The sequence below is a fragment of the Scomber scombrus genome, chromosome 9 (assembly GCF_963691925.1).
Source record: "Scomber scombrus chromosome 9, fScoSco1.1, whole genome shotgun sequence".
NCBI classification, from domain to species: Eukaryota; Metazoa; Chordata; class Actinopteri; order Scombriformes; family Scombridae; genus Scomber; species Scomber scombrus.
This window is the reverse complement of record NC_084978.1, coordinates 5,030,806-5,048,290: the sequence shown is the minus strand read 5'-3', so window position 1 is coordinate 5,048,290 and position 17,485 is coordinate 5,030,806. Positions and strand designations below refer to the sequence as shown.

The window sequence follows — 17,485 nt, the reverse complement described above, 5'->3', positions numbered from 1 at the left end:
TAACCAGTAGAGGTTGTGGTGGCAGGCTTTATCATCCTACCTTTCAGTTTGGCCATGAAAAAAATCTGGCATGTTCCTCAAACATCCATAAAGCCGTCCACACACGAAAAAGATACCCTGAGTTGTACTGGAGGTGTCAGGCTTACATGAGTGTAACAAGCACAGATAGACCAGTAAGTGAAGAGAGAGAGAGCTTTACCCCTACTTTAAACCTTCCACTTGTGTCAGCAGTTTGTTGGTGGGAGCTCTGGGAGCTTTCCAGCTGATGAGAGGCAGTGGCATTCACCCGGTAAGTGGATAGCCTCTATTTGCATTGTCATGGGTAGAAACGTCTCTCTTATCCAGACTGCCGCGGGACTAACAGGCATACACATGGTCTATATGTGTGCTGCTGACTGGAACACCTTCTTACAGGCACAATCCCATTTCCAGCTCAATGCTTTATCACCTTGATGACCTGCAATTTTTCACACACCTGTGCAAGCTGCCATGAATGAGCCCCATTCTGCATCTTTGTATGGGTTTGTACTCTTCCTCTTCAGTGAACTGAATACACTTCTGCAGCTACACTGTTGCTTCTTACACTGTTTTTGTGTCAAGAAGATTGAGAATATCAATAAAGGCTTCTCAACGAGGCCCCTTTTGGCTTTCTAATGCGTCCATTGAGAATAATAGACATGCCAATAAGACCGACGCTCAGACCTGAGCAGCAAACAGCCAACAGGGGACATTCATCAAGATTAACCCCCCACCAAAAGGAGTGATCCATCGAGATTTATCCCCCCTAACACCATGCAACCACCAATACCTCTCACATCCACCCACTATCACTCGTGACTGGAGGGCTAACTGACTGGCAGAGAAATCCGCCATTAGCAAGGAGCTGCGAGTAGCTTCTCGGCAACAAATTAATGGACCCTTGTTCGTTGTGTTTGGCTGCTGGCTACACTCAAGGGCAAAGCTCTTAAAGAGACATAAACCAAACCAAACAAAGCAATGAGGCCTAGGTTCTTGATTTAGCTATTTTTACTGTTTTCAGAGTTTTAGCACACAATGTTCTCTCTTCTGGCTTTTATTGGAAATGTTGTGAAATGAGGCCAGCATGTGAAAATTAAAACAACCCCTTTAATAAACTTTCTGTGCAAGAAAAGGCAAGATGAATAGGATAACTTCACATAAAAGAGAAGAGTTGCAATTTTACGATAAACTAGTGGATGTATTAGTCCAACAATCTGATTTAAGGTTTGGTGCCACTTTCTAAAAAAAAAGAAAAGCATGCATAACCTCGTCTAGACATGTGAATAATGACTGTCCTTCCTAAGTAGCAAATACAGAAATAGCATTATGTCGGTGAACGTCTGTATAAAGTATTGAGCATGAAGCTGTGGCAGAAGATTTCATTTAAGTTCATTTGTTTATCTATAAGGACAACCTACCTAATTACCATTTCTATTAAATGAGCCAGTGTTTTCATCTGTAGTCCTTTAACAAGATGTTCTGAAATTACAGAGAAGACAACCAGAAGAAATAAGCAGTCTCAGCAGTGCCGAAGCCATGCAGAGCAACAACATCAGTACTGTGATGGAGAATTTGTCTATCAATGGTTAACATCATCAGTGAAGCCCAGGAGTCCAGGATGTCTTAACTGAAAATGTTTATTGAAGCTCAGCCAAGCAGAATCAAAGTATTATCAATACACTTGTGTGATGGATGATGCCACCATGATTCTGAGGAAACTGTCCTCTGTGGATAGTCTTTAAACCTTCACAGATAGTACCATGAATACTCTACGCCCATAAATGGTCATACTCAATGCATCTACAGTAATGGAATTGGTTCGTTATTCTGCAAATAAGGCAAAACAGTTACAGATCTGTGGGTTTAGGGAGTGAGACATTCATATCCTCTAACCTCCTGATTTCCCCAAAACACCACAGACAGCTGCCTTCACCGTATCAAGGAGAGAAACCTTTACTGTGACCTCATGGCCCATGCTTGACCCTAAATATGGAAAATCCCTTAACAGCTACAACAATAAAACACATTCAGCATTCAGTCCATGCAGCCATGCAAGCAAGACAAGACGGTAAAACACGACCAAGCAGCACTGATTATAACCTTTTTTGACACATGCAGACATGCAGAGCAACAATAACAAATAAGACATAAATAAAACAGGACAATCATAATGTTAAGATTGATGAAATGTCAAAAAGATGCAGTTACAAGCTAGTAAAAAGGTAATATCATACATCTAATAAGCCATGCAGAGCTTTTTGATCCAAGAGGCCACAGTTCATGTCTAGTATTCTACTAACAGTTAGTTGTGGTTTCATTAACAATGAAGGCAGCCCTTCCAAAATCTAGACCAATTGGTTTAAGTTGCTTTATCTCAACTAGACTGTAGCTATACAGGTGGCAAATTAAAACCAGCTTTAAAAATAACAAATAAATTGGGGTATTTTGGCACCGGCACTGATTATTTTATAATTGAGGACTTGTTATTGGCTCTTTAACTCCATTTAAAATAAGTGCTACTAATTGGTATCAGGTTTTCTGCAAATACATGAATTATACTTTGCCAAAACCTTATCTACTTTGTGTTTTTTATGTTGGTAAAAAGAAAATAGTAAAACACTGGAAACATCAGATAGAGTAGTTTAAATTGCTTTATCTCAACCAGACTGTTGCTATACAGCTGGCAGATCAAAACTGGCTTTAAAAATTAGCAATAAATTGGGGTATTTTTGGCAACAGCACTGACTATTTTATAATTGAGGACTCTTTAACTCCATTTAAAATAAGTTCTACTAATTGCTATCAAGTCTTTTATTGCTGATACATGTTTTTGTGCACAGATTAAGTTGATATTGCTACAATATGAAAGATGCTTTGCCTAAACCGTATCTAAAAATATGTGTTTTTTTATGTTGGTAAAATGAAAATAGAACTCATATTGTATTTGCATAATCCTGCCATGGTAAAAAATAAAAAATAAAACTGGAAATACCAAACCCTTCATGCTTAGGTTAGTGAATCAGGCTGCAGATTTGAAGCTCGCTGCAAGAAAAAAACTCAGCACTGAACACAGACGATGAAATCTCTCCTTTCTGTCATTAATGCCACACTCGAAACGAGGCGCACGGCACTTCACTTAAGCTGTTCACAGCAGGGAACTCTGTATGTGAAAGAAGCTCCAGGTTTTATCTCCCTTATGTGTATCGCGCATTTGATCTGATATGTTCGAGTGACTGTGACGTGGAGAAAAGGCTGCTTGGGATAGAACTTCTCTACTCTAATCTGGATTGTGAATCAGCAGTACAACATCTTGATCCTGAGTCAAACCACCGGCATGAAGTTTTTGGTATTTGCGTTTCTGTGACTGCTGAGCTTAGCATGCAAAGCATCTTTGCTGTTCTAATCTCAGAAAAGCCAGAGCATCCCTCCTTCCAACAGCACACCTATAATCTCATATTTAGCTGACGAGACAATGCAAAGATTTTGTATTATTTGTAACATATTCTTATCTATCTTAATCCTCATTAAAGAGTAATGCAACTGAATCTCAGCAGCAGCCATTTTTACATCCTATGTTAGTTTGTCAGCGTTTTTTTCCTCATAGATTGAACTCTGAACATCTGAGTGCTGCCTCCTAGCAAATAACCCCACAAATATATGAATATTTTATTGTAAATGACACCTTTACACTGTTGCAATCTAATAAAAACACCTCAATTCAATTTTACCAGTGCACATAAACATAGTGATACAACACTGTGCACATTTCAGCCAACATGTATGTATGATCAACACCTTCCCCACTGCTCTGCTTCACTCTGCTGTGTCGTCACCTATTGGTTAATTCATCTATTCATCCCTTAAACAAGATGCCCTTGGCTCCGTGCTTTGATTTTGTTATTATTGTCAGAGCAGTGAGTGTGAGCAGTGTGGCCAAGTGGTCATTTCAGCTCAGCATTTTGAATGACTGTTGTTTTTGTTTCCATGTGAACACAGAAGACTGGAGTTGGGAAGATTGTGCCAAAAATGCACAATTGTGTGTAGTGTTTTGCTTCTGATTGAAAAGTCCTTATGTTATGCAGATATTTAGAGTTAGGGTTTATATAATGTTTAGAGTTATAGCGTTAAAGGAAATAGTTCACAATTTTTCAAGCGTTAAAGCAAAAGTCAGGTGTCCATATGAACAAAGAAAGAGGTTTTCCTTGCTGTAATCATTCCTCCTGTTCATACTGGCTAAAAATGACACCCTTCAAATGTGCTTTCAATGTAAGTGATGGGGACCTTTTGTACAAAAATACATGTTAAAGTTGACGTGAAGCTTATACGAGGCTTCAGCAAGTGTCTGAGTTAGTCATATCATGTGGATATCTGCTACATTTACAGCCTTTTTTAGCATCAAATTACCTCTTTGTGTTTCCCTGTTGAGCTGTGGTGGAAGTATAGTAACAAAAAGAGGGACTTTGGCACTAAAAAGACTAACGTTGAAACATAGAAGACTTGATTTGACTCATTTGGACGCCTGAAGCTTCATATTAGCTTCAGATCAACTTTTAAATACATTTTTGCACAGAAGGAGGGCTGTGGATTTCGTCCTCCATCACTTCCATTGTGAAGGGATCTTCTAATGGTCAGTATGAACAGCAGGAATTATTATGGCGTTACACCTGACTGAGCATGAGATGCTTTGGGAATCATGTGATGCCAAACATGCATACATAGCTATTTATGTTTGTTTCCTTCTTCACAAACCAAAACTCTCTACATATCTTTGTTGTGGTAATGTGTCCTAATTATGATGGAAACGTGTGACTTTATAAATACATAAACATACATTTTAGATTGTCTTTTGTTTTTTCTCTCAGAAAGGACGATGTGATTACATTACAGCCTTTTATATTGCTGTCACTCTTCCAAGCACAGTGGCGTCTCCCTCATTGGTAAGCATTCCCCCCAAACAGCCTCTGCTTTGTCACGCCAGAAGACAGAGAAAAATTATATTGACGTCTCTCTTCTTCTCTTATGTTAATATATTCAGAATGACTGCAGTGTTATGGTATTGCCTATCCTCCTCCTCTAACTGTCCACTCTTCTGCTTCTCTTCATCCTTTTTTCCTCCCCAAATATATTTCTCCATCTGCAAAACCAAATGAAACCAAGTCTGCTGTGTTCTTGGTGCCAAATTCATTTTCCAATGTGGACGGGAGTCACAGTGGGGATTTTGTGATGATTTCCCAAAACAATCAAACCCAGGCATGGGACCGCAGACTGAAGCTGAACATCATCATAACCTTGAAAGACCTTCACTGGCAGAGAGGAGAGAGTCAAGAGGGCCACGGAGCCATAGCTGTGCAGACAGTGCCCCCTGTTGCTTGACCTAATAAAGAAAAACAAGCCACAGCATTATAAGATAAAATAAGATAAGATATTCCTTTATTAATCCCACAATGGGGGAAATTTGCAGTATTACAGCAGCAAGTGGACAGTAAAAAATAGAAGAGCATCAATAAGAAAGAATAAATAAGTACGAAAATCAATAATAATAATAGTAGAAATATATAGCAGGGTTGTCTGAGCAAACACGTTGATCATTAAATTATTTGTAACAATTATACTGTCGGTCCTCTTATTGATAGGGTTAAATCAATCTCTGGATGTAGGAAGAAAATCAATGAAACCTCTTTTTCCAGTTTTCATGGTTATTTTATTATATATATATTTTTAACACTATTGCTTTTTATTGATTTTGTACTTATTATTTATTCTTTTTTATTGATGCTCTTCTATTATAATATCCACTTTACTGCTTTAATAATGCAAATTTCCCCATTGATGGACTAATAAAGGAATATCTTACCTTATCTTAACAAAAAGTCATGATGTATTTTCTCATTTAACTAATTTATAATAGAAAAATAATTCTGATGTGTCAATTGGAGCCCCTCATGTTCCTGGACTGCATTGTAAGAACAGGTTACTGTAAACTGATCCCATATCAAATCTGAGTCATTAATAATTAACCCCAGACTCAGGCTCATCATTAATTGAGCATGTAAAGGAAACATCAAAATATAAACTGACACCAGTCGTTTACAGTGAGATGACAATAAAATGAAATCATTCACGTAATTATGAGGATCAAATGAAAATGAACAGAATGGATACAATTTTGATGAAATTGTAAAAGCACACCAGCATTGCAAAGAGAGCAAAAAACAGAATAAAAGTAGTATGTGAGCAGTCATGTCCTCATAACTTTTTATAGGCTAAAGAAGTTTTAAATAAATAAAACAGGTTTTAATAAAATATCAAGGCAAGATAAAGCTGACTAATGTCCTGAACAGAGAGATTTGCAGTAGTTGAAGCAGGAAGAAATAAAAGCATGTACTATTGTCTCTAAATCCTTAACAAACAGAAATGATTTTAGTGTTGCAACTTATCTAAAGTTGAAGGATTCAAGCACTTTTATTGTCATTTCAGCCACAGTACATGAAAGAGAAATAAATACTGTACTTATGCCCCACTGATCGTAGTAAAAATATATATAGTTACATTTAACAGCATTGAACTTTCTTACACTCAGTGCACTAAATTAGCACCAGCCACCAGTGAAATGATAGTAAAATATGCAAGTGGCTTGTAGATTTGTTCACCAGATAAAAAATAAATTAAAAAAACAACAACCCTTACTGACGTCACCCATATAAACAGCAGACGCGACTGTAAATAAGCTATTATGTGTAAACAACTAAATAATCTGTTTATCTATAAATGAATATGAGTGATTCAGCATATAATTTATTTTGTAGGAAAAGCTTCTCCAGTTCATCTGAAAGCAGCAGGATGGATAAATTGATAAAACTGCAGCAGTAGATTTCAGAAGTGCAAATAGACAAGATAACAAAATTAAACTGTTTTACAATCAGTGCACTAAATTAGCACCAGCCACCAATGAAATGCTGGTCATGTGTATATGCAAGTGACTTACTATTCCTTTTATTCCTTTTATTTATTATTATATTTGTGCATGATTATATTGTATTTTGATAACTGTACAACACTTTGGTCAACTGAGGTTGTTTTTCAGGATAACCTCAGGAGTTTTTTGTAGCATTAATACATTATTCCTACTTATCTATTTTTTTTATAACTATTCCAAATGTTTAATGAAGTGACTCTGAAATATGAACCAGGACGATCTTATTTTGGAGGGGTTTTGGGACTTCTTCGTGTATTTCCGGCAGTACTTCCGACTGCCCTACGTGTGTCTCGCTGCAGACTCTTTAGCATCTTGTGACAGTTGTTGTTGTTTATTTAGATAAATAATCATGTCTCTGGAAGTCGAATCCGCAGAGTAAGTGACCCGACTAATAACTTACTATTTCAGATCGACTGTACAACATTCAGCCCACTTATTATTCCGCTTTTTGATTGTGTTTCGTGGGAGTGAGGCCTGCTGCAGTGCACTAGTGTTAGCATGCTTAGCTAAGCTAAGCTAAGTTAGCACCAATTTTCTGCAGTTTTGTAGCTTTTATTTCATTTTAAACTGTCAATATGTTATCTGTAGTATACTATTATATGTTACCTGTAGTTGAATATTCTATAGGTTTGGTATTCAGTGGCTCCTTTCTTAATAAAGAGGATTGAAAGCAAATATTAGAGGAGTTAAGATAAGTTAGCATTAATTAACTCAATGCTGCAAGTAACTAAAAGAAAGCTAGAATCACAGAATTTGGATATTTTTTCCTTTAAAAAAACACATAATTAAGGAATTATAAAAAATACCTGGTTACTTATTGATTAAACGACCGATTGGTGCAGCTCTAATAATACTATACCATAAATGTTGCTAAAGTTTTGACCTCTTCAGATCTCTTTTACACCTTACACAGTAGTTCAAGTTGTGCAATAAAATCTCTATTCTGCAAACACAAATAACAGCCAATAAACCACATTATTATTATCTGACTTTTTAATACTTTAAACTATCGGAGAGTTCAGCAGTGACAGTATTTGACGAGTGTAACAGCTGCTCTAGTGTTATAACATGATTTAATATTATAGAAATTAACTGGATAAACTATTTAATAGAAACACTGTTAATAAGATTATTACAACAAGCACATCATGTTCATTTCTGTGCTGTAGTTTCTCATCACTTACACTAATACATACTCACCTGTTTAATCTAATTAAATCCAATACAACAGCTTTGTTATATCTCTACTCTTACAACGTCTCTTTTCGACATTTTCGGAAAGGTAATAATTCTACTTTATGTTTATTGCGTATTTTTAGTGCTCCTATTAGTTTATCCACATTGTTAACATACACTAAGTCTTTGTAACTTTCCAGTTGACTCACTTCATTTTTGTTTTTCCCCCACAGCGTGATCCGTCTGATAATGCAGTACCTGAAAGAAAACAATCTGCAAAGGACTCTGGTCACGCTGCAGGAGGAGACCACAGTGTCTCTGAACACAGTGGACAGTATCGAGAGCTTCGTGGCGGACATTAACAGCGGCCACTGGGACACCGTCCTGCAAGCCATCCAGTCCCTCAAGCTGCCAGACAAAACCCTGATCGACCTTTACGAACAGGTACGGTGTGACTTTATTGTAGCTGGAGTATCCTAATCTGTGTCCTCAGCATCTTAGATTTGCATTGCCTATTACTGTTAGGGCTCAATATCATGTTATGAGACTAGATATCGTCTTAGATTTTGATATCGTAAAATTGTGATATGGCACATTACTGATGATTATTTTTCAAAAATCTCCTGGTGTTATGGTTTTGTGTAGTTTTAGCTATTATAGTAGACATAATATACATATTTTTGCAACATAGAAATTGAAGGATTTGGTCAAAAATATCTATCTATATTTGATTTTGTTCATATTGCCCAGCTCTAATTGTTGTCTTATGCTTTCATGAGAGGTTTAAGGAGTTTAGACATATTCTACCTCTACATTGTCTTTTCATTTCATAACCTTAACATTTACATACTGTTCAGGGTCATATTTGACACATTTTTTACATTTGAGAGAAGAAAAAACACCCTAAACACGTCCACTCTCTCTGCTCTCTGAAAGCTTCATTAAGGCTTAATCACCATTTAATAAATAAGGTATAGAGAGGAAACTGTGACGGGCCAGACCAGTATATAAGGGTTAATACACCAGTTTCATATTCCAGTGTTTTGTTGACCTGAAACTCGCCAGCTTTGTCAAGCAGCTGTTCATCTGTGGTTGATGTATGAAGTCTAAAGTCTTGTATTCAATGAATCAGTGTGTTTAATCTCATGGTAGCTATTGTTTTGTATGTAGATGTTTCTACTATACTCATTTAGCCTAATGTTGGCATCTATTTTCTTGTTACCAACTTTTTGATTTCATATTTTTCTAGTTAAGTGTATTTTAGGTAACGCAGCAGTGGATCTTCCAGTGTACACAGCCTGGTAGATTATGCTTGAAGTCATGTTTCATGTCATTAATCTGAGTGTTTCTATTGTCTTTCACCAACCAGGTGGTGCTGGAGCTGATCGAGTTGAGAGAGTTGGGTGCAGCCCGTTCCCTCCTCAGGCAGACCGACCCCATGATCATGCTGAAACAGACGCAGCCGGAGAGATACATTCACCTGGAGAACCTGCTGGCTCGCTCCTACTTCGATCCCAGAGAGGTGAGTCCAAACCAAATGCACGACAAGATGGGATCAATATAAAGATCAAGTGGTGTGGTAGATCAATTTGACTCTTCAATACTTAAAAGACCCTTTAGTTGGTCTGTCTAAGCTTTAGGCAAATCTGTAGTGCTTTATTGTGGAGGGACTGGTACCCAAACAGCACATCTTTTGGGGTTTTCTCTTTATTTTCTAATATAATGAATGGAAACAGTTTTCTTTTATGAGAGACAAGAACGTTCGTTGTATATTAACATGCAATAACAATAACATTCATTATTAAACATGATATCTGTTTCTACAGTCACAGCTCTCACTAATTAGCTTCCTTTTGTTGTACAAACAGAAATATGTGGGTGAAATACAAGTTGTGTGGAGTGTGATTATATTTTTTGTTGTTGTTCCTGCCGTCCTCCAGGCGTACCCAGACGGCAGCAGTAAGGAGAAGCGACGAGCGGCCATCGCTCAGGCACTGGCGGGGGAGGTCAGCGTGGTGCCACCCTCTCGTCTCATGGCTCTGCTCGGACAGGTAAGACACATCACGAAGCCTGCGAGTCTGGGTTTTGGTTATAATGATTCCCTAATAAGTTACACTATCCTTTAAACTAAGTGCTGATTTTAATCTCGCCCTCTATCTCCGTTCCTCCTCCTCTCAGTCTCTGAAATGGCAGCAGCATCAGGGTCTCCTCCCTCCTGGAATGACCATCGATTTATTCAGGGGTAAAGCCGCCGTCAAAGATGTGGAAGAGGAGCGCTTCCCCACGCAGCTCAGCAGACACATCAAGGTAACGTACTCTCGTCTCAAAGTGTGAACGCTAGGAGACAATATTGATGTTCTGCTTCCCTTGCTCTGATTAGCTCCATCTGTTCAGCACCGCTCAGCTTAACATTACTGTCGTTTTTTATTAATCATATAAACATTGAAAATGTTGTGACGTGGCCTATTTCTTTCCCTCCTCCGCAGTTTGGACAGAAATCCCACGTAGAGTGTTCCCGCTTCTCTCCTGACGGTCAGTATCTGGTCACCGGCTCTGTGGACGGCTTCATCGAGGTTTGGAACTTCACAACAGGCAAAATCAGAAAGGTAACTAAAAGGATACACACAGAAACTAGACTGTCCAACAGAATGAAATTAATGAATACTTTGAAACTCGATATCTCAAAGTGATTTCTGTTTATTCTTTAAATGAAAAAACAAGTGAATGTTTGTATTTGCATGTTTAGAGTAGAGTGCAGAAGCTTGTGAACAACAGCAGTAAAACGTAGATTTAAGTCATTTGTTAATTATGTAAAGTAGCTGTGAGACCTTTAGTTGATAATGATGATGACAGATAATGTGGATAAGTGTTAAAGTGCATCTGAATTGACTGTTTTAAAATGAATTGCAGTTGTTGGCTTGCATCCATTTCCCATGTAGCTATAAAACATATTTTATGTCATCTGAAACAGAACAATGTTAAAGTCTGATTTGGAAGCAGAAGACAAATCCATATTTTCATTGATCTCATGTTGTATGCATTGTGTCCTTCAGGATCTTAAGTACCAGGCTCAGGATAACTTCATGATGATGGACGATGCAGTGTTGTGTATGGGCTTCAGTCGAGACACGGAGATGTTGGCCACCGGCGCTCAGGATGGAAAGATCAAGGTAGACGAGGAAAATTAGGCCTCTTCCTCTTATTACTCTCACATCATTTTATTACCAGTCTAACCAGAGTAATAATAATAAAGAAAATTACATACACCAAGTGCTTCACATAAAAGGAACTGCTGTTGCTGGAAACCTCCAATAAACCAGCAGCAGCAGCAGATGATCGCAGTGTTCTTGAAGGCAAATAATAACAGTTAGTTTGTTTAGATTTAGTCACTTTAAAATAATCCCAGCTCTCAAATTGAAAGATAGTCTTTCATCAACCAGAAGAAAACAAGTTAAAACAACAGAATATGAACTAACGCATTATGTTTGTGTGTAATTTGTAGGTGTGGAAGATCCAGAGCGGTCAGTGTCTGAGGAGGTTTGAACGTGCTCACAGTAAAGGAGTAACATGCATCAGCTTCTGTAAGGACAGCAGCCAGCTCCTCAGCGCCTCCTTCGACCAGATAATCAGGTAAACTCATATCTGATGCTTTAAACCCAACAGTGTCGTTTTTTAGACTCTGAACATACACAATATGATTTTTTTTTGTGATTTTGCATTTAATTCGGTGTGTTTCCGCCTCAGAATTCACGGATTGAAGTCGGGTAAAACTCTGAAGGAGTTTCGAGGTCACTCCTCGTTCGTCAACGAGGCCACCTTCACTCCAGACGGTCACCACATCGTCAGCGCCTCCTCTGACGGTACAGTGAAGGTAAGAGAAGTCTGACCTGTTATCAACATAAGAGAAGATCAAATATTCCTTTATTTGTCCCACACTGGGGAAAAAAATTACATTATTGCAGCAGCAAGTGGATAGCAAAAAATAGAAGAGCATCAATAGAAAGAATAAGAAGTACACAAGCAATATATGTACACAGTATTATTGGTGTCAAATGATTATATACCTGAGTTTATACTGTTATTCCACATATTTTAAATGGAATATATGTATATAAACACACACACATAGATACACAGTTGAACTGAATTACAGTAGTATATCCAACACACCTGTATGTATCTTGTCTCTCTCATAACGGCCGATGTTTCCCGCCTCAGATGTGGAACGTGAAGACCACCGAGTGCAGCAGCACCTTCAAACCTCTGGGCACGTCGGCCGGCACGGACATCACCGTCAACAACGTCATCCTGCTGCCCAAAAACCCTGAGCACTTCGTAGTGTGTAACCGCTCCAACACCGTGGTCATCATGAACATGCAGGGACAGGTTAGTACAGCTCGTCACTGCAGCCGAGCCCTGCGGTAGCCAATCAGAACTCAGCTTATGTGTTACTACAGACTATTTAAAAACACTGAGGAGAATTGTAGGATCACCTTTTATAAATTAATACTCATTAGTTTCTCTCAAGTCACAACTTTATTAGCTTTTTAACTTTTTCAAGTCTTTAACTTTTCTTTGTCTTCCAAATTTTTGCATGTAATTTATCAGACTTAGTGTTCAGTCCCAGAATGGAACTAGCAGGTGGTGTTTCTAGTAAGATAAATTGGTTAGTATTCATTTTTAATAGGAGTTTTAAAGCAGTTGAGATGGCTCAAAGCCAGCAACATCTCATACAGTCTCAGAAAAAAACTAAAGAAAAGCAGGCAGTCCAAACCTCCAGGAAGAGTGCCGGGTTTTAATAATAATAATAATAATAATACATTTTGATTATAAAGAGCTTTTAACAATACTCAAGGACGCTTTACAGGTGAAGAGATAAAGCGTTGTATAAATAACACCAATATTTAAAACACCCTAAACTGTGAAACGTCAAATTTAACACATTTTTTCATCTCATTAGTTTATATTTTTCATAAGTACTGACTAATAAATAGCAGAAGAAATTTGCTTCATAGTGAATTTATCAATATTTGAACATGTTTTATTATGTAACAGTAATGAATGTGTCTACCTGGCTGTCTTCTCACATTTCTTCTCTGTGTGTGTCTGCTCTTCTCTGTGTGTGTCTGAACGTGTGTGTGGCTGTTGCCGCTGTGCAGATCGTGAGGAGTTTCAGCTCCGGTAAAAGGGAAGGAGGTGACTTTGTGTGCTGCACTCTGTCTCCTCGCGGCGAGTGGATCTACTGCGTGGGTGAAGACTTTGTGCTCTACTGCTTCAGCACCGTCACCGGCAAGCTGGAGCGAACGCTGACGGTACGTTACTGCGCTTCAGGAGCCACAGATCAAAGTGTCCCAAAAATAATACAGAGCACGTTCTCCTCCTCCTCCTCCTCCTCTTCCTCCTGCTGATCCAAAAAAAAAAGATCTGACACAGTGTTGGAGGTGTGGGGGCGAAGCTCTGTGATCTTTGTGCAGTTTGCAGGTTTGAATAAGACCAACAGCTGCAGAAGTCACCAAACCTTTTGTATCTTTAGTGTTTTTGTACATTTATAAACATACTGAACTGTATAATGCAGCAGTATTATCACTAACTAGCAAATAATCCAGTATTCATGCACCGTTTCTTTGAATAATTAAATGTTATTATACAAGTTAATACCAATCAAGAAGGTAATTTCCAAAACACTGTTTAGTTATTGCAGGAATTCTGTATTCAGTTTTTGTATAAAAGCTTTTTTATGCATCTCATTTGACTCAAGAACAAAAATATAACACTATCAGGACTGATGGTCTTATTCCCACTAGCAAATGAACAATGATTGATCATTATAAATGGTTATTTATGACATTTATATAGTATATATAGCTGCAGATGTACTCAGGAATTCAGGTTGTTTTGATGCATTTATTTCAGCATAACTGAATTCTTATTGACCAATGAAGGTATTCTGTGGTCAGTATTTTGTTAAAATGACTTGGAACAAATAGTGTGATTTACTGGTGACACCTTGAATAAGTAACACATTAATTTTTAGTTGCTGCTTTTTTCTAACTGTAGATTGAAATTTTATTATAACTTTAAATCAATGCATCAAATGTCAGTGAGTACAGAGAATTATCAGCGACTCTGCAGCTCCTCCTGGCTTTACAGAGCTTTATAGTGACTTTCAGCTCATAGTTTAGCTGCCAGGCTGGAGCTTTACTGTTTTTATTCAATCTCAGCGCTCTCATAACGTTGTTTTTGGCCGCAGCAGGCAGCTGTTTTCAGAGAGAACGCTCTAAAAAGCCACTGTACACTACCTGCTCAGCACCAAACAGCAAGCAATGTAGCAGCTAAGAAGCCAGATATTACATAAACAGAACTGAAAGAGAGTGAATATTGGACTTATATTCACCAGGTGGACAGAAACATGACTCCTATCAACATAAAATTGATGGTTTTGTGCTCACAACTTGTTTCCACTGCACCCAAGTGTCCAAAAAACTCAGCTAACACAGGTTTAAATAGCTCTCTAATGAAACTAATTCATAATAATTGGATCTTCGTCTCCTCCTCTTCCTGCAGGTCCACGAGAAAGACGTGATCGGCATCGCCCACCACCCGCACCAGAACCTGATCTCCACCTACAGCGAGGATGGTCTGCTGAAGCTCTGGAAGCCTTGAGGAGACGTTGACCCCCAAACTGAGACCGGACATTCTCACTCTGCGGCTGCTCTCCTCACTTCAGACACTGCTCCGCCCGTTTTTTTTGTTTTGTCTTTTTTATACTTTTTACATCCTCGGGTGAATCACTCCCAGGTCAACATGGACTGAAAGCTCTGGATGTCGACGACCCTCAGTGATACTCAGTTTAACACGTTCAGCTGCATGTTTCTATTTCAAAATGTGTACGAGTGATTTAAGATATTTGTGTGTTTTTTTACCCTTTGAACCACACAGCTGAATATTAGTAGTTGATGTCAGATTTGGGTTTTTTTTTTGGACGTGTTTTGCACAGTAGAGCCTTATTTTCCTGAATCTGTGAGTCTTCAGAAACAATGTACAGGTTGTCCAGCTAATAAATAATTGAATATGTGTCTTAAAAAGCATCATTTACTTTGTTTTAATGCTATTTATGAATTTGTAAGAGTCAGTGTCATGTTGATCAAGAGGTAGGTTGTCATCAAACTATTACAAGTCGCAGTTTAAATAAATAAGGCTCTGCTGTTAAACACCTGAGCTTACTTTTTGTTTTGTTTTCGGAGGCTTTTTGCTCAGAGGTGTCGGACGTGAGGAGTGTAGATACTAGACTCAATTCTTATTTTTAAAATTCCAATTTTTCTTTGTAAATATGTTTTTTAATAGCATTTTTGATTTTTTTTTTTTTTTCCAAAGAAGACCTGGTTAAATAGTTGTTTTTGTGTTTGTCTTTTTTTTCAAGTCATGGCAAGAAGTGAAGGGTCCCACCACAAAAAGCTTCAAATATATATATTTTGTTTCCTAAAATGATTCATAAACAGCGACTTTGTCAGCAGATCTCTCTAAATGACCTTTAACCTATATGTTTAATAAGTCATTTTACTGACAGGCATTTTTCCTACATTGAGTACATGCATTTGAAGGACTTACATGTTTCCGGATGTACAAATGTCCCATTAATCCGTCATCTGTGTCATTAAAGTTATTTAACCAGACCAGTGAAGTGTTGAGAGCATCTTTAAATTGTGTTTCCTGTGTTAGTGGAGAGCTGGAGTGTGGGAAAAAATGGTTAATGCTCCAAAAATGTGATTTTTAGTGTGAATGCTTGATGAAACAAGGACACCAGGTGTCACTATATAACCGTTACTAAACATCTTTGCATGGTGACTTTACATGTTATTAAACCCTGAATGCCATAATCTCCAGCCATGCATGCAGCCTTTGTGTGATACAGAGAGAAGTCTACAAACTGTGCTCCTCGGATGAAGAGGAGAGTTGACTTGAGTTTAATCTCTGAATAAACTCTGCTGGGACGGTTGTTGGTACAGCAGCTCTGCGGAGAGCAACGTCAAACCAGCCGGCAACACAAACACCAGATGTTAAAGGATGGCTTCAGAATAAAGCTGTAAATCATAAAATGATCACAGATATGTTCATAAAACGTTATTTAATAATCGGGATCCAGAAGCTGTTGGGATCATTTGTTATATCCACAATTAAGTCTGCTAGTAATTTTTCATAAAAACACTATATATATATATTTTAAAATGCATTTGTATTTACCTGATATAAGTTATTGTAAATCCTCATATTTTTCTAATGAGCTCAAGTCACTGTTTTTAAAAGCTGTGACTTCATAAGACAGCTTATGCCTTATCTTATGCGGCATGCCTTATCGTATAAAATATCAGAAAATAAGAAAACAATGGCCGTCATAAATTCCCAGAGCCCAAGATAGCATCTCCAGATTCTTAGTTTTTTGCCACCATCTGTCCAAAACCAAAATATTTTCAATTTTCTGCTAAATATATATGACAAAGAAAAGCAGTAAATGCTCACATTCAAGGGGATATTTCCATTATTAATTAATCTGTAGATTATTTTCTCAATGAATTAATGAATTGTGACAATAGTGAAAAATGCTTGTTATAATCCAAGTATAATGAGTCCATGGTGATATCTTCAAACATCAGATCAATATAATATGGTCTTATATAATATAATATAATATAATATAATATAATACAATACAATACAATACAATACAATACAATACAATACAATACAATACAATACAATACAATATAATATGATATGGTCTTATATAATATAATATAATATTATATAATATAATATAATAATACACAGTCTGATATTCAGTTTCCTTCAAGTATGAGACAGAAAAGCTTCAAATTCTCATATTTGAGAAGCTGCCACCTGCAAATATTTAGCATTTCTGCCTAAAAAAATAACTAAAATTATTAGTTCATAAAAAACATTGTTGCTGATACATTTTCTATTAATCAATTTATCATTGCAGCTTCACATTTGATAATCTGGCATTAGAAATGTTGGGGTATTTTTACTGGGAAAAAAAGACTGCAGTGATAAATCAATGATAAAACTCACTTCATCTTTTCATTAACAAATAGTTTCAGCTCTCCTTTTTACATATTCTTAATTAGACACTTCTTTTCCTAACTACTAAAAAGCTCGTCAAAAACATGGGTTTTATTTTTAAACTCTGTGACCGGAAGTTGCTTCTACATTTCAGGCGTCTTGACAGCGCTGCAGAGCTGCAGGTCAGGGAGGTTGAATGAGTGTTTAGTGTTAGAGGGAAGAGTGTGAAAGGAAGAG

The 17,485-nt window shown here is 37.4% G+C and overlaps 1 protein-coding gene across 1 annotated transcript; it reads left to right on the top strand.

The window, feature by feature from the left end:
- The first annotated feature begins 7,252 nt into the window (after nucleotides 1–7,252).
- Nucleotides 7,253–15,837, top strand: smu1a (SMU1 DNA replication regulator and spliceosomal factor a). Its single transcript, XM_062425410.1, has 12 exons — nucleotides 7,253–7,369; nucleotides 8,404–8,614; nucleotides 9,540–9,692; nucleotides 10,111–10,221; nucleotides 10,349–10,477; nucleotides 10,657–10,776; nucleotides 11,224–11,340; nucleotides 11,673–11,800; nucleotides 11,915–12,041; nucleotides 12,389–12,556; nucleotides 13,330–13,482; nucleotides 14,735–15,837. Exons 1-12 carry the CDS (start codon nucleotides 7,344–7,346, stop codon nucleotides 14,831–14,833), a joined length of 1,542 nt encoding a protein of 513 aa, XP_062281394.1. The 5' UTR covers nucleotides 7,253–7,343; the 3' UTR covers nucleotides 14,834–15,837.
- The last annotated feature ends 1,648 nt before the right edge of the window (nucleotides 15,838–17,485 follow it).